We start from the raw sequence: 20,530 nt of genomic DNA on the forward strand, positions 1-20,530 counted from the left end.
CTGCCTTCTTGGTCCAGGTTGGCATGCTGCCCTGCCTGTTGGTGGTGCATACACTCTGAAGGAGAAGCCATCTGTGCTACAGCCGGTATCCCCGAGCAGTTTGGAGGGAGTGGAGGGGACAAAGCTTTAGCTTGCAGTCAGAGGAGCCAAGCTGAGGTCCCGGTGCTCTGCTTTGTTGGCCGTTGGATTTGGGGGCATCTGTGTGGCTTCCCAGGACCGTTAATTCCTCATGCATCAAATGAGCGTGGCATCTGCTGGGCAGTGTGCTTCGTGGGCCTGCCTGGAAGTCCTACTGGCCTTCAGTCATGCCCACTACAGGTGGTAGCTGGGGGTCATCTCCAGGGAGAGCTGGGCTGGTGGTGGCTGGGGTCATCCCAGCGGTACCCCCATATCATTGAGGGGCTGGCCCAGTCTGCCCCCTTTCACAGACAAGGATGCCGTGCAGGGGGAGGCCAAGCCCCATCATAGGTGCCGGCCCCTCCCTTTGCTGAGCTCAGAGCTTTGAAGCCCATCTGGGAAGGGGGGTCCTGTGGCCCTCCCTCCAGCACTGCTGGATGGTTCTCTGTGAGACATTGTCACAGCTGTTGCAGCTCCCGATGGAGCCCCCAAGGAGTCAAGATGCCCCAGGTTCCTGGTGGCAGGGGACTGACTGTCTCAGCCTCCCCCCCACCCGAGCCTCCCTCTTCAGCATCTCTTCTGATTTGGCTTGTTCCTCAGCCTTGCTTCCTCCTTATTGGCCAGTGCCTGATCCTACAGGGGAACAGTGGGTCTTGTAGTCTCCAGGCCTGAGCCGGGCTGGTGGCCTGGGCAGGTGCAGGTCATGTGGAAAGGCGTATCGATGACCCATACACTGGCTGCTTAGCTCAGAGGCGTCCTTCCTTTGCATCTTTCCCTGGGCTGAGTCACAAATAGAACTATGCCTGCGTCTCGGCTGCTGTGCCACTGCCCTGTAGCCGGTATGGACTGGAAGAGGCTGAGCCCACTCAGGTGAGCCTGGCCTGGTTGTGGGTCCATCACCCTGATGGGTGAATGTCCCTTGTGCATCTCCCATGTGCTTGTGTGTATTCCTCTCCTTCAGGCAGATGTGCTCACACTCCCTGCAGCCTTAGGACCCGGTGGACCTGCTTTGCTGGTGGCATTGTGCCAGGGTTTCTGCACAGAGCCCTGCGGCCTTTGGAGCCCTGCAGCCTTTGGAGCCCAGTCTGTCCGCAGTTTCCCTTCGATCTCTCTTGCAGGCTCCATACTTCCTGTGGGGGAACCACGAAGCTAGAGGCTGTCCCCCACCCAACTCCCCCTGCAGATGACCCCTTCCACCACCACCCGGCTCCCCCTGCAGATGACCCCGTCCACCACCACCCAGCTCCCCCTGCAGATGACCCCTTCCACCACCACCCAACTCCCCCTGCAGATGACCCCGTCCACCACCACCCAACTCCCCCTGCAGATGACCCCTTCCACCACCACCCAACTCCCCCTGCAGATGACCCCGTCCACCACCACCCAACTCCCCCTGCAGATGACCCCGTCCACCACCACCCAACTCCCCCTGCAGATGACCCCGTCTACCACCACTCAGCTCCCCTTGCAGATGACCCCGTCCACCACCACCCAGCTCCCCCTGCAGATGACCCCTTCCACCACCACCCGGCTCCCCCTGCAGATGACCCCGTCCACCACCACCCAGCTCCCCCTGCAGATGACCCCGTCCACCACCACCCAGCTCCCCCTGCAGACGGACCCCAGCCACCACCAGCCCAGCTCCCCCTTCCACCACCAGCCAGCTTGGCTTTGCCCTGAGAGTCAGGGTCCCGGGGCTCATGGAGCTGCATTGTGAAGCAGCTTCCTCGCTCCTCTGTGTCCTCTCCTATGTGGGGACGTGTGGCTGTGCGTTCCTCCCCCACACAGATTGCTGCTCTGCCCATCTACTTCTAGTCCTATATTCCTTTATGCTGGAAGGTTGCAGAGAATAAGCCCATTCAGTTCTCAGATGAGCACCTGGGGTATTAGGCCAGCACTCCATCCTGCGGCCTCAACTGGGCATCACTAGTCCCGGGCGTAAGGTGGGCAGGGTGGGGTGGGACTGGAGGAGGACAGGCCTGGTTAGGGAGGCAGGAGCAGAGTATGGAGGAGAGCGTCAGCATTGCCGCCATGCTGGTTGGGCAGTACGCTGGACGGTCAGCACGCTGGACAACTTGGAGGCCACCAAGGGGCGGCGGTGGAAGCATGTCTGCTGGGCTCTGGCGGGAGAGCTCGGGGAAGTGGCAGTGGTGAGTGGCGGTGGTGCTGGACAAGGACAAGCGGTGAGGGACCTTGTTGCAGGGACACCTGGAGTGCGTGCACCCGCCTTCTCTGTCTCCAGGACTGCTGCTGAGACCCCTGTGTCCCCCTAGCGGAGAGAGCTCCGGGCCTCACGGCCGTGCAGACCACAGTGCTGCGCGTGCATTTCCCTGTGCACACGCTGGAGCTTCCCGCTGTGCCTGACCTCCGCACGGGTTCCCTCTGAAACCGAGTCCGAAGCAGGTGCAGGCCCAGGACTGCTCGGCAGAGGGCGGCAAAGCTGCATCCTCTCTACAGCGGAGCCCAGGTTGGAGAGGCTGGCCCTGCTCTGAGAGAGCTGGGGAAGGCCGGGCTCCAGCACCCGGGGAACCCTCAGGCTCTCCAGGGTTGTTCAGGAGTTTTCCACCTTTCCTCCAGCCTTGCAGTCAGGGTAGTACAGACCCTTAGACCGCTTCCCTCCCCCCCCCCCCCAGCTGTAAAAGGGGAACCAACAAAGAGGGGCTATGGAGGGGGAATGACTGCCTCAGAGTTGTTTGTAGCTGTGTGTGGGTCCCTGAGGACAGGGGATGGACGTCGAGTGGGTGGCATTTACTGCATTTGGGAGCCTGTCTCTGCCATGTTTGTGCTGCTAGCCGTCGGAGAGGGCTACATCCTCTGTGGTTGCAGCTGCTGGCTGTGAGCTCTTGCATGCCTCCTGGGCCTGGTGTCTGCTCTGGGGAGTAGGTCCTCGGTGGGAATGCCTCCACCAGGCCCTGGGGAGGTCATCCACTGTCTCCAAGGCCACCCTGGCCAGCAGGGCCTGAAGGCCTGTGTGCTTGGCCGAGTGCAGGACCAGAGGCGTGGACATGCTGTGGCTCTGACCCTGCTGTGGCATAGGGGGAAGGAGGGAGGGGCCCCGCTGCCGGGCTGCTCTCGCCTCGTCTGCATGGAGCCCGTTCTTTTTAACAGACAGAAGCAGGAAAGGGCAAGGGCAAGGAAGGACCCCCAGGAGGACTGCCTGGGCATTTTGAGAGGGAAGGGGTTGGAGCAGGGTGAATGGCAGTGGGGCTGGGCCCGAGGTTCCCTGCCTCCTTGGTGGTGGAGGGGCCTGTTTCCTGGCTTTTCTGCGTCAGGGCTTTGGGAGGTCAGTGTGCAGTATAAATAATGAAGAAAACTTGGAAAACAGAAAAACGAGGGAACACAGTCCATACACCTGCACCCTCTGCTGGTGATCACCTGTGTCCAGCCATGCCCATAGCGGGTAATGCTGTGCCCTCCTGTGTTCGGCTGCTTCTCTGGCTTCCTGATGCTGGGCTGTCCTCTCGCCCCGGCTTTCCCTGTGGAGCTCACCCACTGACGGCTCCTGAGCTGATACCCATACCACTGCCTTTTCGTTAGTAAGTTGGGATGTGGCCCACGTGAGTGTGAAAACTCGGCGCAGGGCCTTGGTGCGGCCTTCACCACCATAGGGGTCTCCGTCTCTGCCCCTCTCCCTGCACGCGGGCATGCCCACCCCCACGTCCCCACACACAGGCTTGGCGATGGTCAGCACACGAAGGCCTTGTTCCTTTTCCAGGTGTTGATGTTTGTGGGTTGACGGGACCACACATCTGTCAACACGAGTGAATACATTTGCAGATAAAACCATAGGGGTGGAATTGCTGAGGCATATGTGCGGCCATTGAACATGCCAGTAGATGGTGCCAGTTTGCCTGGTGAAGGCACTGCCATGGAGCTTCTACCCAGTGCACACAAGTCTGCCTCTGGTTTGTGCCAGCGGTTCCAGACTCGGTTCTCTGCCATATGAAGGGTGGACAGTGGGGTCTGGTTTGTAAAATGTGCTCTTAGTGGTAGAATGAGTTTTTTTGTTGTTAATCCTCACCCAATGATATTTCTCCATTGACTTTTAGAGAGAGTGGAAGGGACGGGGAGAGACAGAGAGGGAGAAACATCGATGTGAGAGAGAGACATCAATTGGTGGCCTCCTGTACTCGCCCCGACCAGGGCCAGGCATTGAGCCTGCACGTGTCCTTGGCCAGAATTGAACCCAGGACCCTTCAGTTCGTAGGCCGACGCTTCATCCACTGAGCTGAACTGGCTAGGGGCTAGTATGAGTTTTCATTAGCTGTGTTTCTCTGTAAAGGGCCCATTTATGTCCTTTTCCTAGTTTTCGTCTAGGCTCTTTCTTACTGGTTTGAAAGAGCTGTAGGAAAAACCTGTTTGTTATTTGCAGGTGTTTGTCTCCCCTCCGCCCTCCCCCCCTCCTCATTGGTATTGCACATAATTTTTTGAATTTGTTCACATAATTTTTTTTCTCTGCAGAGGTTTTTAGTTTGCATGTGGTTGCCCACGTGGTGTGGCTCAGTGATTGAGCATCGACCTATGAACCAGGAGGTCATGGTTGGATTCCCAGTCATACACCCAGGTTGTGGCTCTATCCCCAGTCGGGGGCATGTCAGAGGCAGCCAATCAATGATTCTCTCTCATCATTGATGTTTCAATCTCTCTCTCCTTCTCCTTTCCTCTCTGAAATCAATAAAAATATACATATGTTAAAAAAAATTGTGTGTAGCCAAATTTGTGTTTTGTAATTCTTCTGTGTTTTTTGTAGTACTTTTGTGTCTTTATTTTTTTATTTACATATTAATCTGTTGGGACCTTACAGAGGGAGGTAAACGATTCCTGCTTTATTTTCCTCCCAAACCTACGTGTTAGGTTGTGTTTACCATTGTGGTGAGGAGACAGTCGGTATCCCAGATGCCTTGTATTTTATGACTTCGGTCACATCAGCTATAACCTATAGTTATCTCTCATTGTCTGTGCCCAGGTCCTTTCCCACAGTGTTGTTGATGTTGTTGATAGAAAGGCTGATTACAAACTGATTTTCCTTACTGTTCCATTAGAATGTACTCATGTGATATCCCTTTAACCATATCCTCCTGAAATGCAACACCTGTGAAACCGTATTCTGTCCTCTGACTATCCCCACTGGCGGCTGCTGTGGTGACTGGACAAGGACTGGGAGTAGGGGTGGGCCTCCCGGGTACAGGGGTGGCACTGGGGCAGGCAGACGGGCATCTCCTTGCTTGAACTTTGCATTCCGTTCCTCGAGGCTCCTTTATGAGAACAGAGCAGAGGGTTACTGACCTCATCAACACTGCTGTAGTTGCACTCCCGTTTTCTGGATGAGAAGACTGAGGCTCAGTTAGCTGCCCAAGTTGTGTCTCTACAATCAAAGCTCCAAAGTTCATTGTTCTGTTATATACAGCAGGGTCTTACCTTCTACTTTTCTTGCGAAAGCAGCCTGTGCCTGAGTTTGCACCAGGCCTTCTCTGTGGGCTGCTGGGTGCCTTTTGGGTCCACACCCAGGGTTACTGCTGGCACCCAGCGGCATGGAGGCACCTCAGGGCGGGCTTAGGGCAGGCTCGGGCACTGGGAGAAGCCTGCTGTGCTGAGCAGGAGGCCCAGGGTGGCCAGCCCCACCCTCCCTGCCTGTGCTCAGCTTGGTTGGTTGATGGTTTTAAATGTTTTTGTCTCAGGTTCTGGAGAATGTTACTCATCTTTAAGATAAGAACAGACTGCTCGCTGGGTCACATGGACACTCCAGGTTGGCCAGGCCTGCCCTGGATTAGGCATTCCTGGTACCTGCCCAGGTTCAGGTTGAGCCCTCAGGCTGGGATGACCTGCCCAGAGTGTGGAGTCACTCTCACTTTGTCATTCGGATGCCTCATCCCCCTCCCCTGTCCCTCTCCCCCGTGGCCAGTATCGACTTGGGGTGTGTCCAGAAGGTAACATGGGGCCTGACACGTAGCGCCTCGTTCCTGGAAAAGGGCTGTCATTCCCATGAAGTCATGTGCCCCAGGCTTATTCATGAGCAGGATCTCCACCTGGCTCTCGACAGAACTTGTTCCTTCGTTGTTTTTTCTTAGATGTCATGGATCTGTTGTAACAGCCAAGAACATCTGCGGGAAGTAAAGATGTCAGGACGTGCATCGCATATAGAACGTCCTGGGCTTACGCCACCTTATCTCTGGGGACCCAGTTAAGGCCAAGGAAGTGCAGCAGCCTGGAGTTTGCTCCATTTTTAGAGCTGGAAGCAGAGAAGCTGTCAGTAGGTCCAGCGTCTCTGACCTACCGCCCTCCCACGTGCGTGCCCTCGTGCCATAGCCCTGACGTCGGGCAGACAGTCGTCAGACTGCATCGTCTTTGTGCTCCAAGAGTGGCGCACCTGCCAGCCTGGCACCGTCTGCTCCCCCTAGCGCACATTCCCGCGGGTGGGGTGGGGGTGGGGGCTCTGTCTGGGTGCTCCAGCCTGTCCAAACGGAATCCAGTGCCACCTGACATGCCAGCTGGCACTACCGAGCTTCCTTGGGGCCCCACGGCTTCAGACACACTGACTGTCTTTGTTCAGCTGGGACCCAGGTCTGGCCAGCATGGGGCGTGGCTCGCACCCGGTGCAGCGGGCACCATGCCGCGTGTTGGTGGGCCTCCCACCCCGAATGTGCCTGTTGGGGCAAAGGGTCTGTATCTCGCTCCCCACCCCCTGCCTGCCAGGGAGGAGATGGCAGCCTGGGGACCAGCGAGGCAGACTCGAGACACTCCGTGTCCTGCAGTTGGGGCCGTGGTCATTATCTGGGTGCTCTGAGGAGCTGCACCTACGTACACACCCTGGTTCATAGTTTATTTGGGGGAATAAACTCCCGAATCCCATGTCCCCAGCACCCCTCCAGTGGTCTGGTCCCAGTGGTGCTTCAGCGGGGCCCAGCCAAGGACATGGTGCTGCAGAGGCCTGATGGCTGTGGGCCCACCTCACACTCTGTTCCAGGCCTGAGCCACAGAAGTTCCCCGTGGCCTGGCCCCCTCTAAGCTTTGCTTTTCTCAACTGTAAAATGGGACTAGTCACGGGGTCACTGGCACAATGTGCCCAGGGCTCCTAACGGTCATCAGGTTCCTCCAGGTAGTTAGCAATGTCATAGCTAGTGAGTGTGACGGGGTCTTGGCGCCTGGCAACTGATTGCTGCATTTCCTCGTGGGGAGCGGGCCGATGAGGGTCACAGGTGGCTGCTTACAGGGAGGGGAGGGGTGGGGAGGTGAAGCTCGGCCTGCCTGAGTGCGGGAAGCACGATGCTCCCAGTTATTCAAGAGAAGATGGCTGTCTTAGTTAGCTCAGGTGGCCATAACAAAGCACCATAGCCCAGGTGGCTCAAACAGGAGGGCTGGCTCCTCCTGAGGCCTCTCTCCTTGGTGTGTAGACAGCCGCCTCCTCCCTGTGTCCTCACATGGTCATCGCTCTGTGCATGTCTGTGTTCTAATCTCCTCTTGTGATAGGGACACCAGTCTTACTGGATTAGAGCCCACCCATGTGACCTCATTTCAACTTAATGACCTCATTAAAGACCCTCTCCCCCAATACCGCCATGTTTTGGGGTACTGGGATGAGGTCTTCCACATGTGAATTCGGGGAACACAGTTTAGACCATAACAGTAGAGATGTGCAGACAGGCCATGGTGGTGAGGAGGGGGTCATGAAAGAAGGGGAGGCCCCAGACCTGGGCAGTTGAAGTCACCACAAAGTCAGAGCAGACAGCGCTGGGGGATGGGACAGGAGCTGAGAGGAGTAGGGTGGGCACTGGGAGGGTCAGCTAGGTGGCCAGTGTTTAACGACAGAGCTGGGAACAAAGGAGAAGGTGTGTGTTGTACCCCACACATGCTGGAGGTGAGGCTGGGGACATCCCCACGCGGCAGGCGAGGGTGGACAGAGGGCTCTGGGAGAAGGCATGTCTGAAGGGAGTGGGTTTTATTATCCTGGTTGATTTCAGTGACAAGAGGTGGGACCACCACTTGCTTAGACTGATCTCACCTGCGTCCTCTTGGCTTCCGGCAGCACCTGTGCAGAGGAATTCCAAGCAGTCGGGGACTGTGAGCCTAGCCCAGTGTGCTCAGGTCCCGGGCTCGGCAGAAGGGACGTCTTGGTGCTCTGAGGTGCTCACCCGGTCTTGACAGCTTGTGGCTCCTCCTTGAGTTGCGTGGCCCTCTCTTGTCAGCATGCTTATGCAGCAGCCCTCCTGAGGGTCATCCTGGGTTTGGGGTGGCGAGGATGGTAGGTGAAGGCCTGCCTGGCATCTTGGGGCAGCCCCGTGGTAAGTGCCAGGCTGTTGCCTCAGGGGGACCCTGTGCTTAGGGCACCCTCCTGACATTGTGCTGACGTGCAGTGTCGTGTCCCCAGCACTGCAGGGCCGCTGCTCCATCTTTCCCTGGGGTCTGTGAGAGGCTGGGGCTGTTCTCACCCCCAGGTGCAGCCCGGCTGCTGTGGGCACGGTGGCCCATGGGGCGGCAGTGCTGCCTGGCACCGTCAGAACCTGCCCAGTTCTGTTCCCAGGCTTTGTGGGTGGGGAACTTTAGACTTTGTCCTGCGGGAATGGGATGCTCCACTCACTGCACGTGTGCTCTGTCCTCAGGTGCCGAGGCGAAGACGATTTTGCCCAAGAAGGAGAAACTGAAGCTGAGGCGTGAGCGGTGGCTGCAGAGTAAGTGCGTCCCCTGTCTCCTGGCGGTGACATGGCTCGCTCATAGCCCGGAGGGCACAGGCTTCCTCATTCTCTGCACCTTTCAAGGACCGGGGTGGGGACGCATGCTCAAGGGCTGGCTTGGAACCCCTTACAAGGCCCCACCATGGCTGGTGAGTGGGGGGACTGGGGCCTGCGATGGCCTGTGATGTGACAGGCGGATGGCCCCAGAGGAGGTGGCTCTGTATGAGTTTCTGCAAAGCCTTGGCTTACTTCTCCCTAAGAAAATGGTCTCACGAAGGTGCTGCACCCAGCTTCTTGCATCTAAAAATGATTGCTTTTAGTTCCGTGATGAATTTGTAATTACAGAAGGACACATGCTGGTCGTGAGTCCTTTAGGACACAGAACTGTCTAAAGTGGTAGATGAAGTCATGTCCCTTTGGCGAGTGTCCTTTCAGGCCTCCAGGCACGCAGATGCCCTGTGCGGGGCGTTCTGTGTGATCCCAGGACTCCTGGGTCCCGAGTCTTCTGGGGTCAGCAGGGCCTTTCTCTCCAAGTTCCTGTCTCTAAAGGTGGATTTCCTTCATGCATTGCTGGCTAAACATCTTGTGACAGGTCGAATGCCACTCTTCCCACTAATTTTGTTTTGGAAAATACAGTAGTTATTTTTCATGATGCTGAGTATATGCTAATGTTTTTCTAAATATTTTCTTGTGGAGATAGTTTTGTAATTTTTTTTCCTTACTGTTTTTAGTGTGATTCTGTTGACTTTCTGTGTCCATCCTTTGATTCAACCAACCTTGATTGAAAATGCAGTCACATGCCACTTGATGGGGCAGCTCAGAGAAAGGCCTCATTAGGGAGAACATCACAGGGGCAGTTATACACACCTGAATGGCACAGCCTATACCACACACCTAGGCTGTATGGTGCAGCCTCTGGCTCCTGGGCTGCAAGCCTGTGTAGGAGATTACAGTACATCAAGCACAGGAGAAATGACGCCGTCAGAGATGAGATAAACACCTCATGTATGAGGCTGCTGTGACACAGCTACTGTTTTACAGGAAACTTGTTGTTATTAATCCTCACCCAAGAAATTTTTTTCCATTGATCTTGTTTTAGAGAGAGTGGGAGAGAGGGAGAGAGAGAGAGAAAGAGAAACATCAATATGAGAGAGACACATTGATTGGTTGCCTCCTGCACGCACTGGGACTGGGGCCGGGGATCGAACTGCAACCAGTATATGTTTCCTTGACCAGAAATTGAACCCGAGACCCTCTGGTGCCTGTGCTGCTACTCTAACCACTGAATAACACTTTTTTGAAGTAGAAAGAGGATACTCTAAAGCAGGGGTGGGCAAACTTTTTGACTCGAGGGCCACAATGGGTTCTTAAACTGGACCGGAGGGACGGAACAAAAGCATGGATGGAGTGTTTGTGTGAACTAACATAAATTCAAAGTAAACATCATTACATAAAAGGGTACGGTCTTTTTTTTCAATAGTTTTATTCATTTCAAACGGGCCGGATCCGGCCCACGGGCCGTAGTTTGCCTACGGCTGCTCTAAAGTAATGTAGTAGCCCTAGCTGGTTTGGCTCAGTGGATAGAGTGCTGGCCTACAGACCAAAGGGTCCTGGGTTTGATTCCGGTCAAGGGCACGTGCCTCGGTTGCAGGCTCCTCCTGGGCCCGGGCCCTGGTCGGGGCATATGCAGGAGGCAACCAATCTATGTGTTTCTCTCACATCGATATTTCTCTGTGTCTTTCCCTCTCTCTTCTACTTTCTCTGAAAATCAATGGAAAAATATCCTTGGGTGAGGATTAAAAACAAAACAATAAAATAATGTAGTAAATACATAAACCAGTAACATAGTTGTTTATTATCATGATCAGGTATTATGTACTGTACGCAGTTGTATGTGCTGTAATTTTTTAAACTCTTTGTCACACGTCTGTTCAACTGTTCATTCATGTCTGCCTATCCATCTTCCAATCCATGTTTTATCTTTTCATTCCTAAGTAAGTGCAGACAACGGAACACTTTCTCCCAAATAATTTGGCTAGGATTCAGTATTTGTTTATGGTTCTTTTTATTTTTAGATAAAATTTACATGCAATTAAATGCAGATCTTAAGTGTGCCATTGAGAGATTTATGACAATTGTGCACACCTGTGCAGCCATAATCTCTTCCACTTCAGAACCTCCCCACCCAGAAATCCCATGACTGCCCAGGGGTGACCACTGCGGCTCTTTCTGGGTCGCAGTTTAGGTCCACTGCTCTGGACTTCCTGTGAGTGGGGTCATGTAGGATGTACTCTTTCTGTGTTTTTAGAATTCATCCGTGCTGCATGTGGCTGTGGTCCATGCCGGTCTGTTGCTGAGAAGCGTTTCTTTATATGGACATAGTATTCAGTGCCCACTTTCCTGTTGATGGACACCTGGTCTTTTTTCTCTCTTAGCTGCTATGACTAAGGCTGCTATGAACATTCTTTACAAGTCTTTTTGTGGACATATGTTTTCATTTCTCCTGGGTAAATACTTGGGAATGGAACGCTGGGTCATAGGGTAGTTGTATGTTTAGTTTTACAAGCAACTACCAGATGTTTCTCTAAAGTGGTTGTGCATTTACACTTCTACCAACGACGTTGGGAGCTCTGGCTGTGGCATGGCTTTGCCGGCATGTGGTGGTGGCCGTCTGCTCAGCACAAAGTGGTAGCTCATAGTGGGATTCACGTTCATTGCCATGAACCAGCCTCTTCATGTCTTAGCTGCCCGTTTGTGCATCCTCTTCCCTCGAGTGTTTCCTGGGCTCTTTGCCTTTTGATCATTGAGCTCTAAGGATCCCAGTGTCCTGCACACCAGTCCTTGGTCAGCTGTGTGTTTCGCAAATAATTTTCTCTCTGTGACTTCCTATTCTTCTAAAAACTTCATCATTTTGGCTTTTATATTTAGGTTTCTGATCCATCTTGAATGTTTGTCTGTGGTAGAGCCGCACCCCCCCCCCCCCCCCAATGTGGATATTCAATTGCTTTGGTGTCTTTGTGACACCAAATGGCCTCCTGCTGCTTGTTGTACTTGAGCAGGTCCTGGGCAGCCTGGACGGCTGTACCTCAGAGCAAGTCTTGGACTCAGATATGGAAGTCCTTCAGTCTTAAGGTTGCTTTGAATACTCCAGGTCCTCGCCATTTCCCTATAAATCTTAGCATCGGCTAGTCAATTTCAAAAACCACCATCCCCAACAAAAATCTAGTTGGCATTATGATTGAGATTGCTTTAAATCTATAGGTCAACTTTGGGAGAATTTTTGTTTTAACAATATTGACTCTTCGAGTCCGTGGACATGGTATAGCTCCCCAGTTACTGAGGTTTTTCTTGTAGTTTCTGTCATCAGTGTTATCTAGGTAAAGGTCTCACATTTTTTTAAAATACAACTTTTTTGCTGTTTTCTAGTTTTAAAGCTATTATAAATGGAATCTACATTTTCCAGTTTTTGGTTAGTACGTAAAAGTATTTTTAAATATTAATCTAGTGTCCTTTGACCTTACTAAAATCATATTAGTTCTGGTAGTAGCGTCTTTAGAATTTTCTACACTAATACTCATGTGACTTAAAATAGAGACAGTTGTATATCGTCCTTCCAAGCTTTGTTTCAGAGTCTTCTTGTCATCTGACTGCAGTGACTCAAACCTTTGGTGCAGTGATAAAAGCTGTGAGGATCGTTCCTAGTCTTGGGGCCCAGGGGCTGAGGCCGTGCTGTGTCCTACCAGCCTGCTTTGCTCAGGAGGAGGAATCCCAGGCACGTGTTGCATAAGGCAACTTGCAGTCAAGTGCTTTGTTTCAGGCCCTATTTACATGGAACTTCCCTTCAGTTATTTGTAGATGAGCAAACATGGGTGGGAAGTCAGGAGGAATGACAGGGACGTTCTCTTGTCGCCTGTCTTCTGAATTCTCTTATGGGCATGGGTGGGCTTTCAGGGAGCTGGTGCCAGCCATCCTGGGCACCATATTGAAATGCAGGTTTCAGCCAATAAAAATTTTCCATGTTCAACATAGCCAGTGTGGTTGGTTTTAGAGACCTGATTTGCATATGTTTGCTTCCCCCCTCCCCGCCAGGGTAGTTTTCCATTGATTTTTAGAGAGAGTGGAAGGGAGGGAGGGAGAAAAGGGGAAGAAAGAGAGAGAGATAGAAACATACGTGTGGGAGAGACAACAATTGGTTGCCTCCCCTGGTCAGGGCCTGGGATAGAACTACTGTCCCTGGTTGGGTAAGACTCCTGTGGGCTCTGACTGAGGCTGTGTCAGACTTGGGGTTGGTGGGCTGCAGAGCTGGCCCTGCAGGCTGTCACGGCAGCTGGTGTGTCCTCAGGCGGAGGCCTGCCGTCCACCCCTTCCCTGGGACCACACTGACTGCCTGGACTGGCACGGGGTTGCAGTCTCCTCTCCTTGCTCTGCTGTGTGACGAGTGTGGCTAGTGTTTTGCCAACACGGGTGATACTTACTGCCGGCCTGTCTGGGAGGTCATGTGTCAGATTAAGGTCCTCTTCTGTGGTTTGTCATTGTCGTTATGAGTGGCACTTTGTGGAAACTAATGGCCTTCCCCTCTGAAGCAGCCACTGCAGTGGACTGCCTGCCAGCTGTCCCCAGGTCAGTCAGACTTGCCTGCCTCAGACACAACCCAGTTGGGCACCACACGTTAATTTAAAAAGCTTTGGCTTTCATTGGTTTAGCGTTTGCTTCTGTCCTCCTGGGAGCCACAGGCTGTGCTTGGTCCTGGTGTGGCGTTGGCGCCCTGCCTGTGGTCCAGGGTGCCACCCATCCTCTCTCCTTCCCATCTCCTTCCCCTGCCTGAGGCCACCACCCTGAGACCCTAAGACACCACCACCCCCGCCCTCCAGGGTGCTTGAGCTCTCGGGAAGAGGCATCTGGTGTGACAAGGTGCTGGGCAAACAGTTTGCCCTTGACTGGGAAGTATGGGAACACCTGGATTGTCCCCTCATGAGCCCTAATAACTCCGAGCTCTGAGGGATGGTATGGGGCTTGGTGCACAAGGACCCGGGAGGGTGGGTAGTCTGTCCCCTGGACTCAGCTATCTGGGGCCAGGAGAAAACCCTCTCTACACAGGGCCCTTCGGGGAGGGAGAGGATGTGTCCCTGATTGGGCTTGGTCAGGGTGGGCCGTCCAGAGCTTGTTCTGGCCATCCTGGGGCTCTAGGGTCGTCAGTGCTGCCTCGGCTGCGGGCTGGGAGAGGAGCTGCCTTTGGGAAGCCTGCCAGGCACTTCTCCCTGGTAGATGAGTGGTGTCGGTTTCTGGAAAGTCACATCTTGAAAACGCCTGTTAGGGTTCTCACTTTCACACACTTGCCGGGGGCCTGTGCCGTGCACACTTTCTCTGCACTAATCAGTGGGCTGTCCTGAGTCTGTCCTTGTGCACGGGGTTTCCCAGCCAGGACCCTGTGCTGTGCCTGCTCTGTGCCTGTCGTTGTCTCCTGCATCCGCCCTGTGGGGCTGACGGCAGCCGCAGCGCTCTGATGGCCCTGGCCATGGAGTCACAGGAATGCACAGGGGGAGCAGGCCGCTCCCTTCACTGGGCACTGGCTGCCTCCCTCCAGGGGCACCTGGTGCTCTGTGAGGAGCTGGCTGTGAATTGTCCTGATCCTTTGTCAGGAAGGGGGTTTTAGTTCCCAGTTACATGTGATTCAGAGTCTACACCCCATTATTTATAGCCCAACAAAGCAGGGTGAGATGAGTGTCAAGCTCAGGTCTCACACCAAGCCCATCGCTGTCCTCATTTCCAAGCGCAGAGCCTTTTTATAAATGAGAAACCTGGTGCAGAGCCAGTTAAAGATCAGTTAGCACAGGCTCAGTTAGCAGAGCGGCCTCTGGCCCTCCTCAGGCCCATCTAGGCTGCCAGTCGGGGGCCTGGCCCCTGCATCCCTGGGGAAGGGAGGGCCTTTGTGCAAGATCAGCATGCCCACCAGCGAGCCAGCATTTTCCACAAGCCACACTGGAAATCACATGTTTTTTATTAGCAATTTTCAGCATGTATTTTATTAGCAATTTTGAAATAAATATATTTTTAAGTGGAAATCAAATTGCAAGGCCATGCTCCATTCAAGCCCTGCCCAAACCTCTTTCTAGGGCACAGGCCGCTGCATGCCACTGACCTCAGCCTCTCCCTCTAGCTCTTCTACACCCTGCTCTGCCCCGCCACCTTCTCCCCTGTCCCGCTCTCCTTCCCAGGGCTGTGAGACCCCCGCAGCACTCGGCCCCTCACCCATTTCAGTGTTAGGAAGCTGGCTCCCCTCTCCCCAAACTGTCACCTCTTCCCACGGGGACTCTCCCTTCATGTGCATCCCCAGGAGGCGCTCGGGGAGCGAGCAAGAATGGGATGTGCCCACCACCTCTCTGTGACTGTGTGGCTCTCCGCAGCCACTACGAGCCTAGGCCCTGTGACCAAGTCCCTTTTCAAGAGGAAAAGTCCTCCATGTCTCATCATCAACCCTGTAATTTAAAAGCGTAACTCTGTGATTAGGGGAGAAATAGCTTGGAGCCATCCTGCCCCCCAGTTCCCAGGCGGCTTGGAAGTGCCAGCCAGCCAGAAACGGGGGGCAGGAAGGGAGCAGCCCAGACCTGGGCTCAGACGGCTGGGCTCCTCAGCCTTCTGCTCCCTCGCTAACTCCTTGTTTCCCTTCCTCAGAAATCGAAGCCATAAAGCTGGCTGAGCAGAAGCTCAAGGCAGAGCGGAGGCGGCGGGCCACGGTGGTGGTGGGGGACCTGCAGCCCCTCCGGGACGCCCTCCCTGAGCTGCTGGAGCTGGAAGCTGGCGCCCGGCGGCCACACACCCGAGGGTGAGTGTCCGTCTTAGCTACCTGGAGAGCTCCAAGCTGCGATGGCTCAGCTTCAAGGGAGTCAGCCCAGCCAGGGGTTCTCCACTGGAAAAACGTCCCAGGGCCGAAGCCCAGACCTGCCAGGACAGCGGGCAGGACTGGGGCTGGCACCGTGGGTGAAAGCCCCGCCCCATGCTACCGAGTGAGGGATTTACCCGCCTGGCTTTGTCTGCAGTGTCCTTAACTCCTGGGAAGCCCGTTGGGGAGGAAGTTGTGCCTATCTTGGGAGCTGCCTACCAGGCCCTGAGGCTGGGGAGGGTCCTGCTCCCTCTTGCCTCTCACTGACGAGACACCTTGGGGCTGTGAGGACCTGCGGGAGGCCTCAGCCCACCTCTCATTCTACCTTAGTAACGGGGGGTGGAGATCCAGGGCCCTAGGCCTTCGGCCAGTAGGGCTATGCTGGACCCTATTTTCTGGACCTCCTAGCGCATGGCCACCTTCTGGGGCTCTGGCGGGGGGAAGGGAGCCCTGAGCCCAGTTTTGCACATGCAGGCCTGGGAGAGCTGTGGGTGTTCAGCAAGGGGCCCACACCCAGGTGGACACAGGGACTGGGTCAGTGGCTGGAAGAGCAGAGCAATGTCCTGGACAGGCAGAGTTGGGACCAAGTCGGGCTGAGCCAGGGTGACAGGAGCATGCGGTGCAGGTGCTGCCCTGGGTGGGCCAGAAATGTTTTTCATTCCTCCTTTAAAAGAAATCCCAATTAAAGATGAGGGCCTCTGACCTGGAGCTGAGTTGGTCAGGACTGGGCAGTTTTTCTCTCCGCCCCCCTGCCCCAATCTGGGTCCTTCTCCGCAAAGCCTCATGCTCACAGAGTCTTCCTTAGGGGAGGGTGCTGATCCCGTACCATCCCAAAGCCTTACTGTGGCTGCAGCCTCAGAGATGCGCTCTGGCAGACAGTCCAGGTGAACTGGGCGTGGCCCTGACTTGGTTCTCTGTCCACAGGACAAGCAGCAAGCCCCGGCCAGCGGAGCTCAGCCGGATGAGCGCGGCGCAGAGGCTCCAGCTCCTGTGAGTACCGCCCCCACCGCAGTGAGGCTCTGGCCAGGGCCCCCAACCTCAGTCCACTCGGGTGCCGTGGGCAGCTCAGCCAGGCCGCCTCTGGGGCACAGCCTGGTTGGCATGAAGTAGCCTGTTTCCAGGGGGAGGTCAGGAAGCCCCTTCCCCTGGGTGGGGAGGGGAGCAGCTCCTGGCTCTCAGAGGCTGCCCTCGGGCCCGGTCCTGGGTTTGGGGTGGGGAGGGCATCCCAGATATTGTTACCTGGTTCAGGTAATTACTCGTCCAGTGGGGTTCAAGTTCTCCTGTTAACAACCAGGAAAGCTGGGGCCTGGTGGCATGGTGTGGCCTTGCCCACAGTCACACATGCAGGATAGAGCACAGGCTGCACCCCCCCCCCCCCCAACACACACACAACATACACACCACACACAGGTCATTCCCACCACAGCAGGCCCATGTGGACTTGTCCTGGAGCTGCCACCTGAGGTTTCTGGCTGGGTCACCTCTGCTTTGGGGGCAGAGGTGTTGTCCCCCAGGAACCTCTAGCCAGGGCAGCAGGGACCATGTCTGGGCTTCAGGGCCTGCAGAGCTTGAGCTGTCCCAGCGCTTCCAGGAAGTGGGATGACCGAGCGTGCACCCAGGGGCCGGCTGGGTTCAGAGACAGGCGTGTAGGGAAAGCAGCCTGCACTGTGGACTCGGGCTCAAGGCTCCTGCAGGAGGAAAGGATCACCTCCCTTCTCTGTTGTGAGGCAGTGGTGCCACCTGGGGCTGTGGGTGCTCACAACTCCTGGCCTTTCGTTCCTGCAGTGGCCGCGTCTATTTTGGCAGCGCTAGAGGGAGGGAGGGCGCCTCTTATGTAAGGCTGTGTGTCTGCAGGGTGTGTGCAGGCTGCTGCCTCCCTGCATTTGGCAGCCTTTCGCTTTTAGTAGCAGCTCCTTGTCAAGGTTGGGGATGAGCCTAGAGTCCCCTCCCTTGGGAAGGGGCAGGGATACTAGCACCCCAACCCCATGGGTGGGCCCAGTGGCTCCAGGGTCACTGCGTCCCCTCCCTTGGGAAGGGGCAGGGATACTAGCACCCCAACCCCATGGGTGGGCCCAGTGGCTCCAGGGTCACTGCCTGACCATGAGGAGGCCCAGGCAGCTTCTCCTCTCCTACCCAAAGCCCTGCTCAGCCCTTGGCCCCCTTGGCCTGCCCCACCCCCTCAAGAAGCTCAGGCTGCCTTCCTTAGTCCCCACCCCGCGCCCAGCCCTTTGCTGGTGTCCCCGCCCCCCCTTCCCATGGTGATTCGGCCTCTCCTGTCTAATCCAGGGTTCAGCCTGCCCTGTGGCGCCTGGGTGTGGGGGGGCCCAGCTGAGGTGGGTCCTGGGTGCTGAATACTCATCCCACCGCCCCAGGGGCGTGGAGTCTGCTGACCTCCAACCTCAATTTTTCAGTGAGGAAGAAAGGACTCGCTTCCGGGACCTACTGGCCAGTCCCGCCTACAGAGCGAGCCCCCTGCAGACCATCGGGCAGCAGCTGGCCCGGCAGATGCAGCTGGACGGCGGTGGCCTGCTCTGACCTGGCCTGGGGTGTGCCGTGAGCCCCAAGGATGCACATGAGGTGCCAGAGAGGGTCGACTCCTCGCCATTATCACCTGGATCCTGGGGGCAGCCTCCTCGCCCTCCTGCCCCCTCTGGAGGGTGAATAAACGCCATGAACTCAGGCAGCGGGACCGCGCCTCCTTCTGTGCCTTGGCTGTTCCGTGAGCAAGACGGTTATTGTCACAAGTCCCGGGTTTGAAGGTTGGACTGTAGAAACATTGACTTAACCCTTCAGTCTGAGGATGTGGAAGGGGGTGGGTGCCTTTCTCAGACCTTCGGGAATGAGATGGGGTTTGTGCTGTGCGGGGACCAGCTGATCATGACCTCAGGGGCAGTGGAGGATGTGGCTCAGGAGGGTGGGCGCTGGGTCCTCTGCTCGAGGTCCCTGGTCACTGGTTGCTGGAATTGCCTCGGAGCCTTGGCTGGTGTGTGGGGCCCGCCCTCAGACGGCTGGACGATTGGACTGATGGCTGCGTTGGGGTTGCATGTGGCCACCTTCCCGGCATCCAACATGCTGACGTGTCACGTGCCAGCCCTCAGAGGGTCTCAGTCCCCATGTGTGCTCCACGCACTGGCTTTCTCCAGGTTTGTCCTGGACAGGGGGGTGCATGGAGCCCATGCAACATCAGCCAGTGGGGTGCACCCCTCAAGGTCCTGTGCTGCTTGAAGCCAATTCTTGTACAAACGGCGGCTGTGCTGCTTCTGGAACATTCCTTGTGCAGTGATAAAGCCGGTGCCGGCAGTCTGGGCTGAGGTCATTGTGCTGAGACATGGGGGCTCAGCCCCTTCATGCTTCCATGGGCTCTCGCCCGGTGACTGGGGTTTTCCAGGGTGCCTGCTTCCAGGATATCGGGAGAGCCAGCTGGCTGGCGGAGATAGCAGGACGCCGGCCTTCCGGGCCTTTCTCTGATGTATTCCTAGGGCAGCTGGTCCCCTGCTCCTGGACCTGAGACAGCGCGTCTGCATGAAGAAAGACGCTTCTTAATTTCAGTCAGAGAGACTTGGCCAAACTGTTTTCTTCTAAAGATGTTCAAATAATGTTGGTTAAAATGACAATTACATGCATATTCCTGATGTTGGCCTGTGTTTCTTAAGTTTTTCTTAAGATTGGAGACATCTTAATTGTAAGATTCTCGGTACAAAAACAGTGATTACTTGTGTTTCTGAGCACAAGTGTTTTTCCTGGTACCAGAGGCTTTGGACCATGGAGTCTCCATGGGGCCTCATGACAGGCCTGGAGCCTTACCCTTACTGTCTCCTGTACCCAAGGGGTGGCCCTGGGAGCCAGGCAGGCTGGGCACTGGCTAGGACCTTCTCTCCGAGCGGAAACTGAGGCACAGAGAGGAGGAGACCCCCCACTCCCGTGACAGGCTGAGTGGTGGCCGGGCTCTGGGAGCTGTCAGTGCCTTCCCCGATGCCGCCCTCAGAGCTTCCTGATCCCCCTTGACCACCACTTGCACACTTGAGCTCTGGCCTCAGTTTAGGTCAGCACGGAGCTCAGGGTGCCCTGGGAGGAATGCCTTCTCCCTGCCTTTGTGCCTGGGCTTCTAGCACAGCGGTGATCACTCCCACCTCAGCGTCTCTCCTGGGCTGGGGAGCTGATTCTAATTACATCACAAAGTTTAATTAGAGGACCCAGTACCATCAGCCCTCTGGCTGCTGGGCTCCCTCGGGACCAGCCGCAGCCTTCCCTCTGCCTCCTGCAGGTGCTCCTCCCCCCCCCCCCCCATGGCTAATGAGCCCCTCGTCTTCTGGCCTGTCACGTGGCAGGACCCATCTTCAGCTCCGTCTCACTCATTCAGAGAGACCCGGGTCTATCCAAGTGTATTTTGGGCCCAGCCCTGGGGCCAGGGTCAGCCCGGAGCTGGGCCTCCTAACGGGCCTCAGGGGCTCCAGGATCACGTGCTGCCTGTTTGTGTCTTCTGCCTGATGAGAAGACACTAGCACAGAGGTAGCCCTGCTCCCCACTCCCCTCCCCAGTTTGGGGAGGGTCAATGTGTGGGGTCAGCTCTGCATCCCCCTGGCAGCCTTTAGACCGAGCCCAGAGCGCCTGCTCCACAGGCTCCCCAGAAAGCCTACCCTTTACCCATATGGACGTCTTTTCCAAAAATAGTCCTTTGCTCCTCAAAATACAGTCTGAGTGGATCTTTTAGCTCTTTGTTGTGTAGGTGTTAGGCACGTAGAAGCCAGAGGAGTTTAAGGCGGTCCTGCGTGTCCAAACCTTCAGGTCCCACCCCAGCCCCACCGAAGAGACGCAGGCATTCCCTCCGCCCCTGGAGTGTTTCCAGGCATCTCAGAGGCAGGGC

At 55.8% G+C, this 20,530-nt stretch overlaps 1 protein-coding gene across 2 annotated transcripts in view; it reads left to right on the forward strand.

Moving 5' to 3' along the window:
* The window catches only part of SLX9 (SLX9 ribosome biogenesis factor), a 33,335-nt gene extending 14,037 nt beyond the window's left edge, over positions 1–19,298 (forward strand). The window contains exons 3-6 of one of the 2 annotated variants that reach the window (XM_059686688.1): positions 8,715–8,783; positions 15,459–15,609; positions 16,591–16,656; positions 18,078–19,298. In XM_059686688.1, coding sequence (XP_059542671.1) covers positions 8,715–8,783; positions 15,459–15,609; positions 16,591–16,656; positions 18,078–18,201 — 410 coding nt within the window. In that variant the 3' untranslated portion in view covers positions 18,202–19,298. The remainder of the gene's footprint in view (positions 1–8,714; positions 8,784–15,458; positions 15,610–16,590; positions 16,657–18,077) is intronic. The other variant, XM_059686689.1, reaches the window with a different exon arrangement.
* The last annotated feature ends 1,232 nt before the right edge of the window (positions 19,299–20,530 follow it).

This window comes from Myotis daubentonii, chromosome 3, assembly GCF_963259705.1.
Source record: "Myotis daubentonii chromosome 3, mMyoDau2.1, whole genome shotgun sequence".
NCBI classification, from domain to species: domain Eukaryota; kingdom Metazoa; phylum Chordata; class Mammalia; order Chiroptera; family Vespertilionidae; genus Myotis; species Myotis daubentonii.